The sequence below is a fragment of the Silurus aristotelis genome (genome assembly GCF_946808225.1).
Source record: "Silurus aristotelis genome assembly, chromosome: 3".
NCBI lineage: Eukaryota > Metazoa > Chordata > Actinopteri > Siluriformes > Siluridae > Silurus > Silurus aristotelis.
In genome coordinates, this window is record NC_139576.1 from 28,129,947 (window position 1) to 28,149,869 (window position 19,923).

The 19,923-nt window shown below is 38.7% G+C and overlaps 2 protein-coding genes across 2 annotated transcripts in view; both read left to right on the top strand.

The window, feature by feature from the left end:
- Window positions 1-609: 609 nt before the first annotated feature.
- Window positions 610-19,923, top strand: part of LOC310723590 (embryonic polyadenylate-binding protein A-like) — a gene marked incomplete at its 3' end in the record, with an annotated part of 236,156 nt that continues 216,842 nt past the window's right edge. The window contains exons 1-4 of the mRNA XM_083536853.1: window positions 610-732; window positions 824-890; window positions 1,046-1,161; window positions 1,308-1,356. The remainder of the gene's footprint in view (window positions 733-823; window positions 891-1,045; window positions 1,162-1,307; window positions 1,357-19,923) is intronic.
- On the top strand, window positions 13,939-18,300 carry LOC310723504 (little elongation complex subunit 1-like). Its single transcript, XM_083536655.1, has 8 exons — window positions 13,939-14,139; window positions 14,459-14,627; window positions 15,391-15,551; window positions 15,880-16,070; window positions 16,589-16,689; window positions 16,773-16,865; window positions 16,955-17,194; window positions 17,496-18,300. Exons 2-7 carry the CDS (start codon window positions 14,471-14,473, stop codon window positions 17,140-17,142), a joined length of 891 nt encoding a protein of 296 aa, XP_083392781.1. The 5' UTR covers window positions 13,939-14,139; window positions 14,459-14,470; the 3' UTR covers window positions 17,143-17,194; window positions 17,496-18,300.

A 19,923-nucleotide genomic window follows, 5' to 3' on the forward strand; every position in this document is an offset into this window, starting at 1 on the left:
AACAAACTAATACATACTCAGAGAAGAGATCCCTCTCTCTCTCTCTCTCTCTCTCACTCACACACACACACACACACACACACACACACACACACACACACACACACACACACACACACACACACACACACAAATCCTTGTTTAAATCCCTGAACACAAAGCCCTAGGTTTATTGTAGTTTATTGTAAGATTTGAGTCATGATTGTTCAGATGGCACAGTGTAGCAGCAATGACACAAACTTTACTTCACTACAAGAGCAAAAAAAGAGAAGAAATAAAAATAGTTTTGATTTTCTCTTATTCTTGTTTACGTCTTAAATAAAATAATATGGGGTTATATGGTGTTTATAGGGTTTTTTTTCCCCGCGGAGGGGAAAAAAACCCATAAACCTCATCAAGACTTTAATAAGCGCCAATAACCACCACGTGACCACTAGGCTGCGGTGCAGGCCTGGTGATAACGCTACATTCTCCGTATAAGTCCCGCCCCTTCTCTCAGATGATTGATGAACACGATAAGGAAACCCTTCGTTGATTGGTCACATAAATAATGGGCGTGGTCAACAACAGCACTGCAATTCGTCACTCTGGAGATTTTTTCTGTGTAACATAGCAACTGTTGTAAACAAACCAGCGGCTAATAATCACAAGGCGAAAAGTTCATTCATTTTGCTCGGGGCTCGTTGAAAGTTACTTTTCTCTCTCTTCTTCATTCCTGCAGCTCATTGAAAGGTACATTTCTCTCTCATTTAGATAGATAGATGTTTAGTGTTAGATTTCAGTAACTATAATGAAAACTTCTCGTGTTTTTGTATTTTTGCAGTAATAAACCCACAAATGGCCACAGTTAATCAAGGTGGTGATGGACCATGGAATACTACAGTAGAAAGGTGTGTGTGTGTGTGTGTGTGTGTGTGTGTGTGTGTGTTTTGAGTATATGTGTTTTATCTTAGCAAAAAAAAAAGTTCTCATCGTCTGTCTGTTCTCTCTCTCTCTCTCTCTCTCTCTCTCTCTCTCTCGCTCTTTTGCTCTTTCTTTCTCTCAGGATAGTCATAAGGACACACATGGAAATGGGAGATGCTCCTCCTAGAATCAATGCAACTGATGTTACTGCCAAAAGGCTCAATAATGTAATCAGATTTCAGCTGAATCCAGACGTATGTAAGTATCACCTCAAAATGGATGCTGTTACAGAATTACTGTGAATGAGTGTGTGAACAAATGTAATTTAATCATGTCTCATTTCATCACGTTGGAATTTATGTTTTATTCTTTTATGTTAAATGCATTTTTTTCTTCTTTCTCAGATGATGTTATAGCCAACAGGCAGATTTCCAACATCACACCCAGATGCATGTAAGTATCTCCTCAAAGCAGATGCTGTTACAGAACCACCGTAAACGAGTGTGTTAGATATTATTCAGCTAATGAACATGTAATCGTGTATCATTTCATCATGTGTGAATTTGTATTTTTGATTCTTTATGTGAAATGCTGCTTTTGTCTAGTTTTATATTGTGAGGAAGAGAAACATGGAGTTCTGCAGTTACAGAGAAATAATCAGTTACAGAGTGATGCCATGTGGCCTTCATGTGGATTCTTTCATCCTGTTGTACTTCACCTTCATGGTACCGTAAACATCCTGGTACTTCTCCTACTCCTAAAACACAGCCATGAAACAGAAGAGCTTTAAACTTTACATCCATTCAATACAAAATAATCTCAGCAACTACAACTAGAAATTTAATTTTAGATATAATAAAAGTCCATACAGCATGTGGAGGAACTCATCATGTACTGCTTAATGATTATTAAATTTCCCTCTTACTGCCATTAACCTGTTGCACTTCCTGTTAGTCTGAAGAAGCTCTGCTTCTTTCAGCTCAGCTGAGGCCTACACTTAGTCCATGTCTGATACCAGTTTGTAGATCTCACCGGTACACTGGACACCACATCCTTCCTCTTCTTCTCCTCTGCCTCGCTCAAAGAATCCTGAAAGTGCACCGACCAAAAATGCTGTCAGAATTTTTGTCTTTTACACACACATTCAGACATTCCTTAAGACTGAGCAAAATCCAGAGAAACAAAAACATACTAAAGAAGAAGAACAAATACATCAGTTCTGCACAGAGCCTGAGAATTTGATTAAAGTGTTAACTGATCCATTTATCACACTTTTGTAAAGGTTTATTTCTCATATTACAAAAACAATCATTGAATCCTACAATGTTCTTAAAAGATCTCATGACATCCTAACATTCCAGGGAAACCTCTGTTGAGAACATTGAAGGAGCATTGCTAAAGTTTCTCAAACATTTAGCAATTTATTGATTATTTTAAAAGCAAAAGGAAACCTGCAATAAAGATTTACAATCCTATAATAATCTATACGTCTATACATTATATATTAATATATTTTATACTACAGCAAATGTATTGTGTTTTTACATTTAGGTAAATTAGTATTACGAGTTATTCCTTGATCTTATCTAAATCTAATTAATTGTAACAATGTACTATAAAAAATTTTTTTTTTTACGTAAGTCGATGACTGGGGATGGGCGGATCGTTCCAAAAGTATCAAATATTTTGGATACTGGCATTGTATAAAAAGGATTGATTCTTAAATAGAAGTATCGAATCCATCTGTTTGTTTCAAACAAGTGAGTTAAGAATATTTTATTTTTGATATGCCATATAGTATATAAATATTTATAATGCTTAAATAGGGATGTAGTCAATGTCAATAGGAACTATATCTTCTTCCGCTCTACCACCCCTTATAATGACAGCATTCACTCATTTGGTCTAGGCCAGGGGTGTCAAACTCAAATTCACAGTGGGCCAAAATTAAAAACTGGGACGAAGTCGTTGGGCCAAACTCAATATTTATTGAAAAATTGACTGCAATTGTGCATGTTTTCCGTCTCTCCAGATGTGTAATGTTGGACCTTTTTATATTTCAAACTTTAGTTTTGCATAAACATTGAATCTGGAACAACCAAACTTTAATATTATAAACACATGAAATTACATTTGAAATAAAACACACATCAGTGCTATTCGTTTCTTATTATCTCTCTCTCGCTCTCTCTTGTCTCTCTCTCTCTCTCTCTATATATATTGCTTTTCAAATTCCTTTTTAATGTAAAACTTTTTTCACAGGGCAACAACACAACCTAAAATTATAATAATTAACTTCAATAAAACAAAAAATCTATCTTTCAACTATTAACAGTTCATGCCTTGGAGTAAAAAAAGTCCATAAAGACATCATTCATTCAAGCTCAGTTTGCTACACTCTGATTTACTCTGATTAGTTGAAGTCAGATACCTGCATCTCTTCTTAGATGCAATGTGCATCATGTCTGGGTTTAGGCTCTGAGCTGAGGAAATCCTGAGGATTGAGTGAAGATGTTCATCAGTGAGACTCCTGAGTGGTGTTTTGTTCATCTTCATTAAAGAGAACAGTTACACACAGATATGTGCTGCCGAACATAGAGAGCATTTGAGCAGTTTGGGCACAGAGTTGGAGCAGTGTGTCAGGGAGGAAACATGAAAACTGTGCAGCACACACAGAGTCATACTTTGACTTGAGCATGTGTCTACACTGGAGTTCGATCAGCTCCATTTGGAGGTTGGTTGGTGCGCTTTCCACGTCAACCACAAACAGATTTCTGAGCAGATCAAATCTGCATTTCTGGGCTTCAAAGTAGGCAAATCTCCAGGTAAATTCAGTGCTGAGTACGCAGAGTTTTTCAGTGCGGAGTTTTAGCGGTCTACGCACTAACAAAGCATTCTGGGATTTGTAGTATTAGCGGTATATGCGCTATATACTGGCGGGCAGCTCTGATACACATTTGATATGATCTCGCGGGCCTGAGTTTGACACCCCTGGTCTAGGCAGACACAGCGCAGGTTTAAAAAGGGATTTGAGTGCATTGCTAAGATCATGACTGAAAGAAAAATAATAATAATCTAAAGTTATTACACACCAGTTAACGATTCTGAAGCTTTATGTGACATGTAAAAAAAAAATACACCACTTAGTGTTATAATCTACTGCTCATAGAACTGTACAGGCTCAGTGTTACAATCTATTGCACATGTAACTGTACATTGTGTTACAGTCTACTGCTCATGTACTGTAACTGTACAAACACATTGTTGTACCAGTTTTACTCTCAGAATAGTTCCAAGTAGTTTTGGCATGTTATAGTTAACCCTATCATTAGGGGCACTCATAAATGCTTGTGTACTCAAAAGGGGGTAGAGAGGAAGTAGTGTGCTGTTAACCTTTCCTGCCTAAACAGAGGATAAACCAACTTCATCCCTGATAAACAGATGATGACTTATTTGTTAACAGAACTGCAGCTGTTTAACATATTTTAAAACATTTTTTGTTTGTAATTATCCTCTGAGTATCAGGGAAGAATTCAAATTTTCCTTCTGTTTAGGCGGGGAAGGTTAACAACATTTACACTGTGGTTAATATTTTTTGGTTTTGTACTCTTTTATCAGAGAAAGGTTGAGTGTATCCTCTAGTTTAATGGGAATACTTACAGTGGTCATCTGTCTTTGGATATAAATTTAAAATTCTTAATCATAAAATGTTCTGCAAGAATGCCAGACTGATCCCCACAACTGAGAAAGGTGGACTAGCTACCCCTCTGTGGTCTGACTGTGAATTCATATCAATGTTGGGTAAACACGAGTTCAATAATAACAGAATCGGTCAGGAAAGATTTGACACGGAAATATAGAATTCATCCAGACAAATGTCAAAATGTGCTTGATATATGTATCAGGAAGGAAAATGTAAAAGAAAGTATCTGTTGCCACAGAGAATTTTGCTTAACATATGCACAAGAACACACTCTGAGTATTACCAAACTAGAAGAGCAAAACAGGAAAATGCATGCTAGAGCAGGGGTGGGCAAACTTTTTGACTCACTAAACTTTTCTTTTCTTTGCTAAGAGAATTTTTTGCAGAAGGGCTTATTAGAGAAGAAGAGAGTAATACATGTGAACAAGGTCAATGTAGCTGAAGTGCGCCATCTTTTGGGTAAACGTGGGCATTACAAGGGAAAGGTAAATTGAACAAGGTTTTCCCGTACCTATTTTAATATAATTTAGTCACGTTCGGCGGGCCGGATTAATAAAACCAACGGGCTGTAGTTTGCCCATGTCTGTGCTAGAGTATAATCTTTCTAAACCTTCTGAACCTCCCTTAGTGCAAGTTCAAACCTTTCTGAACCTTCTGAACCTCCCTTAGTGCAAGTTCAAACAGTCACTAAACCTCATTAAAACTAGCTCAGAGTTTGCCATCAGAACATGTTAATTAGGGCCCGAGCACCGAGGAGCAGGCCAGAATGGCCTGCACGAAAGGTGCGAAGCCCTATTGTTTTCCTTAGAATTTATTATTTATTTATTTATTTATTTATTTATTTATTTATTTATTTATTTATTTATTTATTTATTTATTTATTTTTTACACACATTGGCCATTTGGGGTCCCTTAACATGCTCGAAAACTCTTGAAATTTGGCACACACGTCAGAGTCCTTTGTCACTAGGGCCGGACAAAGGCTGGAATACGGGCGTGGCAGGGGGGCTCTGTAGCGCCCCCTGTAATGCAAAAACAAACATTGGTGCACAGATCCGGCAATTATGTTCGCACATGCACAAGAGTTGGTACGCATATAGACCTCATCGACCCAAACAATTTTCGCCATCAAAAATATGAGCTCCGTCCAACAGGAAGTCGGCCATGTTGGGTTGTTTTATAAGTGCATGCGGTGAACTTTTAAATACTCCTCCTAGGGAATTCATTGACATCAAACATGGCGAACATGATGCCAAAACATTGGACTTGCTAAATTGCGAAGGGATTTTTGATATCTCGAACGGTGCTGCCATGGCGAGGCGACTAAGTTATGGCGAAATCAGAGAACAGAAAGTGTCTAATATCTAAAGCAAAAAAACGTCTTATTCAGATAATACGTGGTGTATATGTTCAGCCAAGGATTCCGATTGCATCGATGTGCCTATTGTGAATCTCGAAGTGTGTCAGTCACAAAAGGTGGATTTTTTGACAGTTGCATGAGGTGAACTTTTAAATACTCCTCCTAGGATATTCATGCGATTGACACCAAAAGTGGTCACCATGATGCCGAGACATTGTAGATGATAAATTGCGAAGGGATTTTTGATATCTCAAACGCTGTTCCCATGTAAACGCGTCAAACTTTACTTTCATTTTCAGGCGTATTTAAGCACTTGGCATGCACTTTGGGTGCCTTAACATGGTCGAAAACACCGGAGATTTGGCACACACGTCAAAGTCGTCTGTCTTTAGGACCGGTCAAAGACTGGAACATAGGCGTGGCAGTAGGGCTCTGTAGCGCCCCCTGTAATGCAAAAACAAATATCGGTGCACAGATCGGGCAAACATGTACGCACATGTAAGAGAGTTGGTATGCATATAGATCTCATAGACCCGAACAACTTTCACTATCAAACCTATTAGCTCCGCCCAACAGGAAGTCGGCCATGTTGGGTTGTTTTATAAGTGCATGCGGTGAACTTTTGAATACTCCTCCTAGGGAATTCATGCGATTGACATCAAACGTGGTGAACATGATGCAGAGACATTGCACTTGCTAAAGTGCGAAGGGATTTTGGATACATTGAACGGTGCTGCCATGGCGAGGCGACAAATTTATGGCGAATTCAGGGAAACAGGTAGTGTCTAATATCTAAAGCACAAAATGTCTTATTCGGATGACACGCAGTGTGTATGTTCGGCCAAGGATTTCGATCGCATCGATGTGCCTATTTTGAATCTCGGACATAGCGCCACCAACAGGCGCCAGGAAGTGTGTCAGTCACAAACGGTGGATTTTTTGACATTTGCATGTGGTGAACTTTTAAATACTCCTCCCAGGATATTTATGCGATTGACACCAAACATGGTCAACTTGATGCCGAGACATTGAAGATACCAAATTGTGAAGGAATTTTTTGATATCTCGAACACTGTTCCCATGGCAATGCGTCAAACTTAACTTTTATTTCAGGCATATTTAAGGCTTTTGGTGTGCTTAGATTAACTTGAAATTTGACACATACATCACATTTGACAAGTCACATACATCACAAGTGTGGACAAAAAGGTCGGACAACTGTGTGTCTCTTAAGTGGCTCACTAGCGCCCCCGTTTGTCTACAATGTGGGGTTTCTTTTACCTACAGTCCCCAAATGGGTCAGTAACAACATAAAATTGTCCACTGATATTTACCCACTTGATGCACTTGCCCACTGTGCATTTTTTTCTGGGAGGCACCGTATAGCGATACACAAACATGCGAGGGCCCGCCATCGCTGCTTGCAGCTATATTTTTTTTTTGTAATTGAGAAGAGCTTTGGCAAAAAAATTGTCAGTTTGACATGTCTCTAATTAAAATCTCTTATCTTAGAAATATAGTCTACTGCTATTTGAACTATACAAACTCAGTGTTACAGTCTATTACACAGTAAATTCATGGGTTGTACTCCAATTATCTGTAACTGTACATACTATTCTATACCTATTTATACCTAGAGTACAAGTAAATACTGCATTTTATCACTGTATACTATTTGTTCTACTAGGCGGACTATCCGACTTCACACTTCAAAATTCACGTCTTTGTGACGCCACAATAAGCTTAAAAAGCACAATACGCTTAAAAAGCCCGAACGCAGACTAGCAGCAGCCCGCAGACTACACTGAACAATTCAAGCAACCAGCCGCGACATATTTCATCTTTCAACTTCAGAAGAAATGCACTATCGGTACATCACTTACACTTTACTTTTTTTTTTTTTATCTATTTCGACAACAATACAAGTTTATATTCACGAATCTGATCTTGAGTTGAATTAATTTCATTAATGATCGCGCGCTAGTCACGTGTTCACCCAGAACATCCGGGAAGCATGAAAATGAACATCTAGAACCTCTAGCATAAAAATGTTTAGCTTAAAAAAAACTACCCTAAATCCTAATGTCATTTAAACACGGTAATTACGAATCAAATTACCTTTAATGGCTGTAAGCAAAAGAATCACTCCAGTGAGTAAAAGAGCATTCATAAAGTCTTACAGGGAAAATCCAAACGTCACAGAGGATCTAAACTGCGTGCGCCACGAACCCAAAGCCACGCCCCCTTTGTCATGGCAACGTGTACACAAATCCTCTTTTTTCTGCCAATAGTCACCTTGAGCAGAATCTTAAACAGACAAAATAATTGGAGAAAAACACGTATTGTTATAAGAAATAATAAAACAACCATTATAATAAATTGTGATTAAAACTGTTCTCCCTTTCCACAGATTCAGCAAATTCCCTAAAAGGAAAAACCGGAAAAGACAGACAAAAATGCAGAAGTCAAGCTTGAGCCAGCAGGCTCTTCAGGAAACTTCTTGTGATTTCCCGGAGACACTGCATTTTGATATTATCAGACACTTCTCTGTGTACGGTGTAGTATATATATATTTTTTTTTTTTACACACACACACACACACCACACACACATTTATGAAAACTGTAGTTACCTTAATTCATGTAGAGTATGAACTATATTTAACTTGCTGCATGAGCTTTAGAATATCCTCATTATGTCCCCCATAATGAGTGTCCCACTTTTGGTATTATGTCACAATTTATGCATCTACATATGGAAGACATAATTGCAAATACCTAATAATTGCAAATTACAGTTCCTTTTGAATATTGTCTGGAATATCCTTTCTTTATATATCATACAATATAATATATATATATATATATATATATATATATATATATATATATATATATATATATATATATATATATATATATATATATATATATATATATGGCATGTTAATATTGTGGGGGCGGTTTTAATCTTCTTCTTCTTCTTCTTCTTCTTTCGGCTGCTCCCATTAGGGGTCGCCACAGCGGATCATCCGTCTCCATACCACCCTGTCCTCTATATCTGCCTCTTTTACACCAACTACCTGCATGTCTTCCCTCACCACATCCATGAACCTCCTCCTTGGCCTTCCTCTTTTCCTCCTACCTGGTGGCTCCATCTTCAGCATTTTTCTACCAATATAATTCATGTCCCTTCTCTGCACATGTCCAAACCATCTCAATCTCGCCTCCCTCACCTTGTCACCAAAACATCCTACATGTGCTGTCCCTCTAATAAACTCATTTCTAATCTTGTCCATCCTCGTCACTCCCAATGAAAACCTTAACATCTTCAGCTCTGCTACCTCCAGCTCCACCTCCTGTCTTTTACTCAATGCCACTGTCTCTAATCCATACAACATCGCAGGTCTCACCACAGTCCTATAAACTTTCCCTTTCATTCTTGCAGATACTCTTCTATCACAAATCACTCCTGTCACTCTTCTCCACCCACTCCACCCTGCCTGCACTCTTTTCTTTACTTCCCTAACACACTCTCCATTACTTTGCACTGTTGACCCCAGGTACCTGAACTCCTCCACCTTCTCCACCTCTTCTCCCTGCAACCGCATCACTCCACTGCCCTCCCTCTCATTCACACACATGTACTCTGTCTTACTCCTACTGACTTTCATTCCCCTTCTCTCCAGCGCATATCTCCACCTCTCCAGGCTCTTCTCAACCTGCTCTCTACTCTCACCACAAATCACAATATCATCTGCAAACATCATAGTCCAGGGAGACTCCTGTCTGACCTCATCCGTCAACCTGTCCATCACCACTGCAAACAGGAAAGGGCTCAGGGCCGATCCTTGATGCAGTCCAACCTTCACCCTGAACCAGTCTGTCGTACCTACTGCACACTTTACTGCCGTCACACTGTCCTCATACATGTCCTGCACCACCCTCACATACTTCTCTGACACACCTGACTTCCTCATACAATTCCACAACTCCTCTCTCGGCACCCTGTCGTACGCTTTCTCTAAATCCACAAATACACAATGCAGCTCCTTCTGTCCTTCTCTATACTTCTCCATCAACATCCTTAAAGCAAATAAGGCATCTGTGGTGCTCTTCCTCGGCATGAAACCATACTGTTGCTCACAGATGGTCACCTCTTCTCTCAACCTGGCTTCCACTACTCTTTCCCATAACTTCATGGTGTGACTGATCAACTTAATTCCCCTGTAGTTACTGCAGGTCTGCACATCTCCCTTATGCTTAAAGATCGGTACCAGCACACTCCTTCTCCATTCCTCAGGCATCCTCTCCCCTTCCAGAATCCTGTTAAACAATCTGGTTAAAAACTCCACTGCCATCTCTCCTAAACATCTCAACGCTTCTACCGGTATGTCATCTGGTCCAACCGACTTTCCATTCTTCATCCTCTTAATCGCTGCTCTCACTTCCTCCTTACTAATCCTATCTACATCCTGCTTCACCAACTCCACATCCTCCAACCTTCTCTCTCTCTGATTTTCCTCATTCATCAGCTGCTCAAAATACTCCCTCCATCTTCTCAACACACTCTCCTCACTAGTCAACACATTTCCCTCTCCATCCTTTATTGCTCTTACTTGCAGTACATCCTTCCCAGCTCGGTCCCTCTGCTTGGCCAATCGGTATAAATCCTTTTCTCCTTCCTTAGTGTCCAACCTCTTATACAGTTCCTCATATGCCTTTTCCTTGGCTTTCGCCACATCCCTTTTAACCTGCTGCCGCATCTCCTTGTACTCCCGCCTACTTTTCTCATCACTCTGTCGACCCCACTTCTGTTTTGCCAACCTCTTTCCCCTAATGCTCTCCTGCACTTCCTCATTCCACCACCACGTCTCCTTGTCTTGCTTTCTATTTCCAGATGTTACACCAAGTACTTTTCTAGCTGCCTCCCTCATCACTCCTGCAGTAGTTGCCCAATCCTCCGGCACCTCTTCACCACCACCGAGCCCCTGTCTGACCTCTTCCCTGAACCTCACACTACACTCTTCCTCCTTCAGTTTCCACCATCTTATTCTTCTTTCAAACCTTACTTTCCTCCTCTTCTTCTTCGCCTCCAAAACCATCCTACAGACCACCATCCGATGCTGTCTAGCTACACTGTCCCCCGCCAACACCTTACAGTCTCCAATCTCCTTCAGGTTGCATCTCCTACACAGAAGATAATCCACCTGTGTGCACCTTCCTCCACTCTTATACGTCACCCTATGATCCTCCTTCTTCTTAAAATACGTGTTCACCACTGCCATTTCCATCCTTTTAGCAAAATCTACCACCATCTGCCCTTCCACATTCCTCTCCTTAAAACCATACCTACCCATCACCTCCTCATCACCTCTGTTCCCTTCACCTACATGCCCATTAAAGTCTGCCCCAATCACCAATCGTTCTTTCCTAGGTACACCATCTACCACTTCATCTAATTCACTCCAGAATCTTTCTTTCTCCTCCATCTCACAGCCAACTTGTGGAGCATAGGCACTGATGACATTTATCATCATCCCTTCAACTTCCACCTTCACGATCATCACCCTATCAGAAACTCTCTTCACCTCCACTACACTCTTACTGTACGCTTCCTTCAGAATCACCCCTACACCATTTCTCTTCCCATCCACACCATGATAAAACAGTTTAAACCCACCTCCAATGTTCCTGGCCTTACTCCCGTTCCACTTGGTCTCCTGAACACACAACACATCTACCTTTCTCCTCTCCATCATATCAGCTATCTCTCTCCCTTTACCCGTCATAGTACCAACATTTAAAGTACCAACCCGAACCTCTACTCTCCTACACTGCTCCTTTTCCTGCCGTCTCTGTAGACGTCTTCCTCCTCTCCTTCTCCTCCTTCGGCCAACAGTAGCCCAATTTCCACCGGTACCCTGTCGGCTAACGATACCTGTGGCGGTCGTTGTTAACCCGGGCCTCGACCGATCCGGTATGAAATTCTCATTTGTGATCCGCATATTTGATTTGGCACATGTTTTACGCTGGATGCCCTTCCTAACGCAACCCTCCCCATTTACCCGGGCTTGGGACCGGCACTAAGAGTACACTGGCTTGTGCCCCCCTAATGGCTGGGTTTGGGGGCGGTTTTAATGTTCTATCTAAATATTTCTTTTCTTTTCCGCAGAAATGCTGAAAACCAGCTATTGGAACTTAAAGGTGTGTTTTAGTTTTTATGTTTCTGCCTTCAGTGTGTAAAACAATACAAGTGCATTATGGCTGCATGATAAGTTCTATCAAATAAACATCAAATGTGATTGGTGTGATCTGAGCACCATTTCATTTTATTTTGTTAATTATTTTTTTAGAAACAGACACCAGACAGAACCTGGAAATCCGAGGCATGGAGGGCAAAGTCAGTAGCCTCGAGAAACGCATGCGCTTAATTGAGGTACTTTTTTACCTATTAAAAATGCAGACATTATGCAGACTAAATAAATCAACATGCACTTGTGCTGGGTTTGTCAGTTGATCTTTGTTTATGAACCTCAACAGGAAGAATTCTTCAAACGGGAGAAAGGGATAACCAAAGGTAATACTGAAATCTCTTTTAGTTTCTCTATACAGGTTTCAAAACCGCCCACGATAGACAAAGAACCGCGATAAACCCCAAAAATGCTATTTTATGTATACAGTACTGTACTGTATTAACATTGTACTACATTTTATAATTAATAATTATATTTTTATAATTATATATATTTTTATAATAAATTTCATTATTTCAACATGAAACTCCATCAAAACAATTCCCTATAAGTTTTTTGGTCTATTGTGCTATTCACCAGAGACCGGAAAAAATCAGTGTAACAAATTAGTTATATAGCAAATGCAATTACGCGATAAACCGGGGGCATGAGATTTAAACTGCGGTAAAGTGGGCGATTAGTGTATTTTGATATGTAAAAAATTAGTTATTGTCATTACAGAGAAAAGTGTTTCTCCATGTAGACAAAATAAGTGTTTCTGTGACCATTTTTATAAAAAAATATAAATAAATATAAAAGAGACGAAGTTAAAACATTTATTGCAACACACACTTATTCACGGCATCCTTAATTCACTCAGATATAAAAAATAAACGAATAAACTCCACCGAATACTGATGCGGCAAGTTTCAAATCAAGAATCAATATCCGCTATGATGCACACACCTGGCAATTAAAACCGTCCGTGTGAAAACATTTCTGTTCTGTTTAGTGTCCTGATGACTTGATGGTGTTATTTAAAACATAATAATTACTTTTTAAATATTTACAAGAATATTTAGTCTTCATGTTCTATGTTCAGTAGTTTCACTAATAAAAAATGCATAAAGCATCCAAATATATGCCCATGTTGATTAGAGTATTAAAAAGTTGATACGTTTTAATTTTAGGTACATTTAGAACAGATAAAAATGTGCGATTAAGTTGCAATTAATGTGATTAATTGCGATTAAATATTTTAACTGATTGACAGCCATAATCAAAATATACCTCAAATACAAACACACACAAAAAAATAATAAATATTAGATCTAAAAATATAACACAAGATGAACAGAAATGATAAGATTATAGGCTATATTCATTATGCAGAAATAAAACATGCAGCAATGCAAAAAAAAAAAATGTATTGTACTTGTTTTTTTTTATATTCATGCAGGCCTTCAAAATAAAGCAAATACTCTGTCTCATCTGACGACCAACACTTCAGCATCACAAGGGGTGGGCTTTGCTATTTTGACGTCTGTTCCAGAAACCCTGCCCTCCATACAGGAGAGCTCTGATCAGAGGCCCAAAAATCCCATCTCAGAAAATCAAACCATCAAAACCTCTGCCCCAGCTTTCACCAAGACAAGCCTGACAAAAAAGAGAACTGGATCAGACATGCCACCACCCACAAATGCCAAAAGGCTTCAACTTGATGCTGCTTCATCTGCTTCATCTGAGTATTGTGTTTGTTGTGCAAACACAACGATCAGACCCAGAGCCCAAATCTCCAGTGCATTAGAAACACTGCAAAAGTCCTGTTCTGATGTGTTACCTACAAACAGGATTGATGCACTTTGGAAAGGAGCATGTGAACTTCCTGTTCTGACAGATGAAGAGAATTCTGTCATTTCTGAGTTTTGTGTGAACAAGGTCAGTTATTATTTTCTGTTCAATTTATTTTGCATGCAGTTCAAACCACTTTATTCATTAGCTGTGGATTGTGGAGTTTTTTCATTTTTAAAAGTCAATCCATAATGCATTGGTCCTGATGTTTTTAAATTGAACAGTAGATTTGATGTGTCATGTAAAATGTTTACTCCAGGTTTTGGTTTATGCAATGTCTAGTAGTTTTCTCAAACCTAATCTACAGTCAAGTTTTAGATTCCTAATATTTGCTTTGAATACATGATTTGAATACATGTTTGATTTAGTTGGATTTTGGATGATAATTTTTTTCCGTCTCATTTAGTTTTCAGCAGAGATGTTTCTCTCTTTAATTTTGGACTTGATCAAGGCAGAGAAAGAGTCTACAGTACATGACCTCCTGCAGTCTTACTGTAGGGTTTATGTGGGCTTGTGTCAGCAGAGGGCAGACTCTCGTAAAGCACATGCCCTCGCCTACAGACTTCTTAAAGAAGGTGAGATTATATTGACATTTCATTACATAGCTACTAAAAATGATTCGGACAATGATACAAAGAATCCAACTGTGTCTTGTTTATGGTTATGTACAATAGATATAAAAAGTGTACATACCCTTATGAAATTGTAGGTTTTTGAAAGATTAAGACTAAAATAAGAACATAAATGTCAGATTGTTACATCAACAAAAATCCAGCAGAGAAAAATTAATATGTCATGATATGGAACATTTTAAATAAAAACAACTACCCAGAATTGATTGCAGAAATCCGCACACTGCTCCCAACTAACACTTTGTGGAAGCACCTTTTGCCTCTATTACAGCTTTAAGTCTTTTTGAATACATCACACATAAATATGAATAACTTCACAAATCTAGACCGTGGAATTGTATCACACTTTTCTTTGCAAAAAAGTTCAAGTTGCTTTAAATTGTGAGGTGATCTCCTGTGTACGGCTCTTTTTAGGTCATTTAATTGATTTTTGATGGGATTGAGGTCTAAGCTCTGGCCATTTCATGACTTTGATTATCCTTGTCTGAAGCCTTGTATTTGTTGATTTTGATGTGTGCTTTGGGTCATTGTCATGTTGAAATATAAAATTGTTATAAGCTTTATGTCAGAGGACAGAATGTTATGTTGTTGTTACTGTCCTATATTTGAAAAACCTGCAACTTCATAATGGTGTGTCAACTTTTTATATCCACTGTATTTCTTTCCATCCAGTGTATGCATGTTCTAATGTTTTGTTGCTTTGCAGACTTTACTGAAGCCCCCAAACTGATTATGGTCATGGTGACAGCATGGCCATGTATTTTCTCCCATGACAGCGCTTTATGCAGAGCTATTCATATAGTGAGCAAAATGAAGGCAGATGGAAACATATTAGACTTGCTCAGCAAGTATATGTACTGGGATGAGGTAAGTAGCTGATTCTCAGTGTTCCTCTCAGTTTCATTGTTTATCACTATCAGGCCAGAACAGTTATGGCAACCGTCATAATTATTGATTTCCAATTGTCAGTGTAATAAAGTGGGACAATTTCCATCATCCATTCATGTTGATTATTAGTCATTAGTTATTTCTTTATATTTCAAGCAAAAAGTGTTAAAGGACATCACTATTTTAGGCTTTTTATTAGTGGAAGTAAACGTTGTACCTAAAATTGTCACCTTTCAGTTATCACCACATTATTGTAAAAATCATTTTACTGAACTGGTTATTAAAGAAAATATCTATTTTCTGCCAGGACCCTCCAGGAAACATCTACAATATGATTGTTTGCACACTGAAGGATCTTTTTGAAGACCACAGTCTAAGGTTCCAGAAGAGCAGCTGGTATGGTTATGATCTCTGTGATGCTGCCTGGAACTACATCTTCAGCGTAGATCTTCTGTGTGCACAACTGGGCTGGCCATGGACTCTTAAAAATATTATACGGTATTGAACGCATATTTAATTCTCAGCTTTCTAGTTTTCAAACTACTTGAATCTAAAAGGTCATAAATTATTTATTATTTTTCTAGAACATCAACACTGAGAGTATTTCAGTTGCAAAGTTTATATTTAGGCAGACATTTTTGTATTTAATCTTTTATGCAATAAGAACTCTTGGGGAAAAATTGGGTAAATGTTGATATAGTGATGGCTTCTGTGAGGAAATGTTTATTTAGCATTTTTTAAAAGAAATTTCCTGGATCAGTGCTCAGACAGTCAGAGCTAATGAAAGTGTGTAAATTTAGCTATAAGTTTTTCACTATCGGGGTGTCTTTAGGACCAAATTCTTATGCCTGATGTTATACATTATGAGGCCAATAATCTAGTGGTTGTATAAAATATTGCAAATTTTCCAGTCTTTGTTTCATAAACTTACAATATATCATAAAACCACAATAGCTGGTCTATCACCATTACAAAGACACTCCAACATATCCAATTCTTCTCATTTTATTTACTAGAATGGACCTTTGGCTGATCCTGAACACTTGGCTGAGGAAAACAAGATCTGGGCAAACACCATTCCGGGGCATCTGTTTAGGAGCAGTGTTCAGGCTACTTGGTAAGTTTACTTTAAATCCTGTATCTCACATAATTTCCAGATTCTTCAGTTTTTCACTCATGTTTTTTTTCAAACTAAAACAGGGCGACTTGGAAAACAAGGACTTAAGGAGAACATGTTAGTCGAAAATCTTGCAAAAAACATGATTGAGTTTGGAAATCAAAACCTCTCAAAAGGTAAAGATGTTCTTTATTTATCTTTATTTTTAGTTCTTTATTAACCACATCAAGGAAAGTCCTAATTTTTTAATGTATTTTGTATGCAGGTATGTCCTGGGAAGTGCAGCTCTCTGTGATCTATGCCATTCATGATCTGGCAGCCAGCAACCCTGAAGAAGCTCTGAAGGCTTTGATCTCATGGCAGCAAAAAATCACACAGCCCGTTCCCCCAGCTGTCACTATGTGCCTTAAGAAAATCGGCTTTCTTTGTCATCAGATAAGGCCAAAAATCTAAAATCACTATAGTGGTTTATCTTTAAAACTACTTAAATAAATATAATTCACCTGTGGAGAACCTCACCTGGACTTGCAAAGCTACCAGCATTGTGGACCCTTTACATACACGTTCACCATTTTTATCTCGCAAATGATACCAAAGCATTAGGGCACTCATGGCCAGACTGTGTAATGATAATCCCCCCCACAGAGTACATAGCGACTGTCAGACAAGGAATATTGTTCCCTTTTTCTGTGTGCTGTTCCAACTGTATATAGTTAAAATAAAAATAAATCCATTTGACTTTAGTGACTATTTTTTTTTCTGGTAATTCTTGACCTAAATGTATTAGATATTGTTGCATTAAATAGAGCAAAGCAGTCAACATCTATTTCTGCATATGTGTGGTAAGGTTGTTGTCAGGGATCCACCTGCCATGCCCCCTTTTGTGGCTCCCATGCCCCCGCTCTCCCTAGAGCTCCAGGCTTAACCACGCACACCTGGGGCTCGTTGTCTCTCATGCCTCTGCTCTCTCTGGAGCCCCAGGCTTAACTATGCACACCTGGGACTCATCATCACTCCACCCCGCTCCTACATAAACCCTTCATTCCCACTCACTCCCCGTTCGTTATTGTATGTGTTGGACCTGACGTGCGGTCTATGTTTTCGTGTTTCGGTTTTCACACAGGACTCTATTTATCCGTTCCATTCGGACTTCACAACTTCTCCCAAAGCGCACCTCGGACTCTCTCAACCGAAGGACGTGTGTGCGTGCGTGCCTGCGTGCGTGCGTGCGCGCATGTGTGTGTGCTCGTGTGTATCTCTCTCCCTCACACTTGTTATTAAAACCCGAGCGAGCTGTACTCTGGCTTCCGCCTTCTGTTTCGCTCGCACCCTGACAGTTGTGATGTAATAATTAGGAAGCTGGAATGCTCTGAACACACAGATGTTTATTGAACTTTAATATTTACACTTTTACCCATACAAAAACACTGCATGTCTCTTGGACAGCTAGCAAGAACCGAAAAGCATTATTTGCATAACATATTGACAGGTTATTATGACCAATAAGAGCAAGCATACATAGACTCATCACAGTTTGTGTGTGTGAGACCTTAATTGTGTGGACGGGATTGTCCTTCCAAGAGAACCCATGGGCTCTGAGCCACCACTTAAGGGGTTTTATGTACAGGAGGCCAAATGGAATGACATTAGACGTTGCTGCCATGAACCCAAGCAGTCTCTGGAACTGCCTGACAGTGAGTGACTGCCCTTCTCTGACCTTCCTGACCATCGTAAGGATGGACGCAATGTTGGTGCTGGACAACGCATAGTTGTCGAATCCCATATGACGCCATGATAGGTGGTTCTCCGTGATGGAGAAAGCACACTCTTCCGAGCATTTAGCCGAAACCCCAACTCCTTCATGTAAGAGAGACATCTCAATGCCAGCCTGCTAACTGCTCCGATTGAGCTAATATCAACCAATCGTCGATATAATTAAGGATACGGATGTCTTTGTAAAGGTGCGAGTTGACAAGGCAAGGCCGAACCGAAGGACCCGATATTGGTACGCTTTGACCTCAAAAGCCAACCTCAATGGGAGAGAGCTTGTTGAACCGTGGCGGGGCGAGACCCAAACTGAATTGCATAGCCATGCTCTACAGTGTCAGCCAGGTAGGTAGGTAGGTAGACAAAATTTTAATAAAATAAAAATTATTAAACAGCTCCTTGGTCAAGACAGGTGTTTATAAATATTTTTTTGTTTACATATATAATTAATTAAGTCAGTAAGTTTTATTTTTCAAAGGATGCATGATTTTTACTTAATTTGAATTATTATTTTCATTTAAGTTATCATTAATTTACAATTGTATATGATTACTTTGAATACAGCAGATATACATTTTTTCTCTTCACTTCAACTAGGAGACCCAAACATGTTCCATGTTCCCTTGAATGAGCTGATTTGGTTAAAGTTCTAAAAAATTATATCACTGTAATAGTTTTTAATATCGCTGAATACTTTCTCGTGGTTCTCCACTGGTGTGTTCTTCACATGTGGATGCTCTTCATTTTGCTTGATCTCGTGGATTATGGTCCGCTCATATCCTCACACATCTCCCCAATAGACCAGTCTTAGGATTCGCACATAAAGTCAGATCTAAATCATATCATTATTGAATAATTAAAGTAAAAGGAAAACAACAAGGTTGGAGGTAGAAGAAGAGCCACACTTTACTCTATGTCCTGATTAACATACAAATATAACCATGGGCGTAAATTTCATTTCACAGTAGGGGTGGACAATAAATATAAAATTTCTCATGAGCAATTTTTTAAGGGGACAAAAACAATACAGTCAAATTGTATTTATAAAGACACAGTGTCCCCACAGTGAAAAACTTTGCTTTTATCATTGTTATTGTAGCATGGAGACTGCGTCATTATGGTTATTTTCAAAGTTTTTATCAGGTTCAATGACAAAGCAAAACAAGGAATTAAAAAAAAGTTTAAGACACTTAAGAACAGAATAGAAATTGATGATAAAAAAAAAAATACAGTGGGGTCAGACATGTCCCCTCTGTCCCCCCGGGATTTACGCCCATGAATATAACTAAAAAACAAATAGACGAAAAAGTTTTAATATTATTGGCACAGAATTTAACAAAAAGCAAGTCCTGACAGTTTCTATAACCAGCTACAGTTGTTGTTGTTGTTGTTGTTATTATTATTATTATTATTATTATTATTATTATTATTATTATTATTATTATTATTATTGTTGTTGTTTTTAGA

Bases quoted from the DNA above. Each gene is read 5' to 3' on its own strand.
- LOC310723504 (XM_083536655.1), top strand. From the start codon at position 14,471: ATGTTTCTCTCTTTAATTTTGGACTTGATCAAGGCAGAGAAAGAGTCT. The intron at 14,628-15,390 runs GTGAGATTATAT...GTTGCTTTGCAG, and splicing joins CTACAGACTTCTTAAAGAAG to ACTTTACTGAAGCCCCCAAA. The intron at 16,866-16,954 runs GTAAAGATGTTC...TTTTGTATGCAG, and splicing joins AAATCAAAACCTCTCAAAAG to GTATGTCCTGGGAAGTGCAG.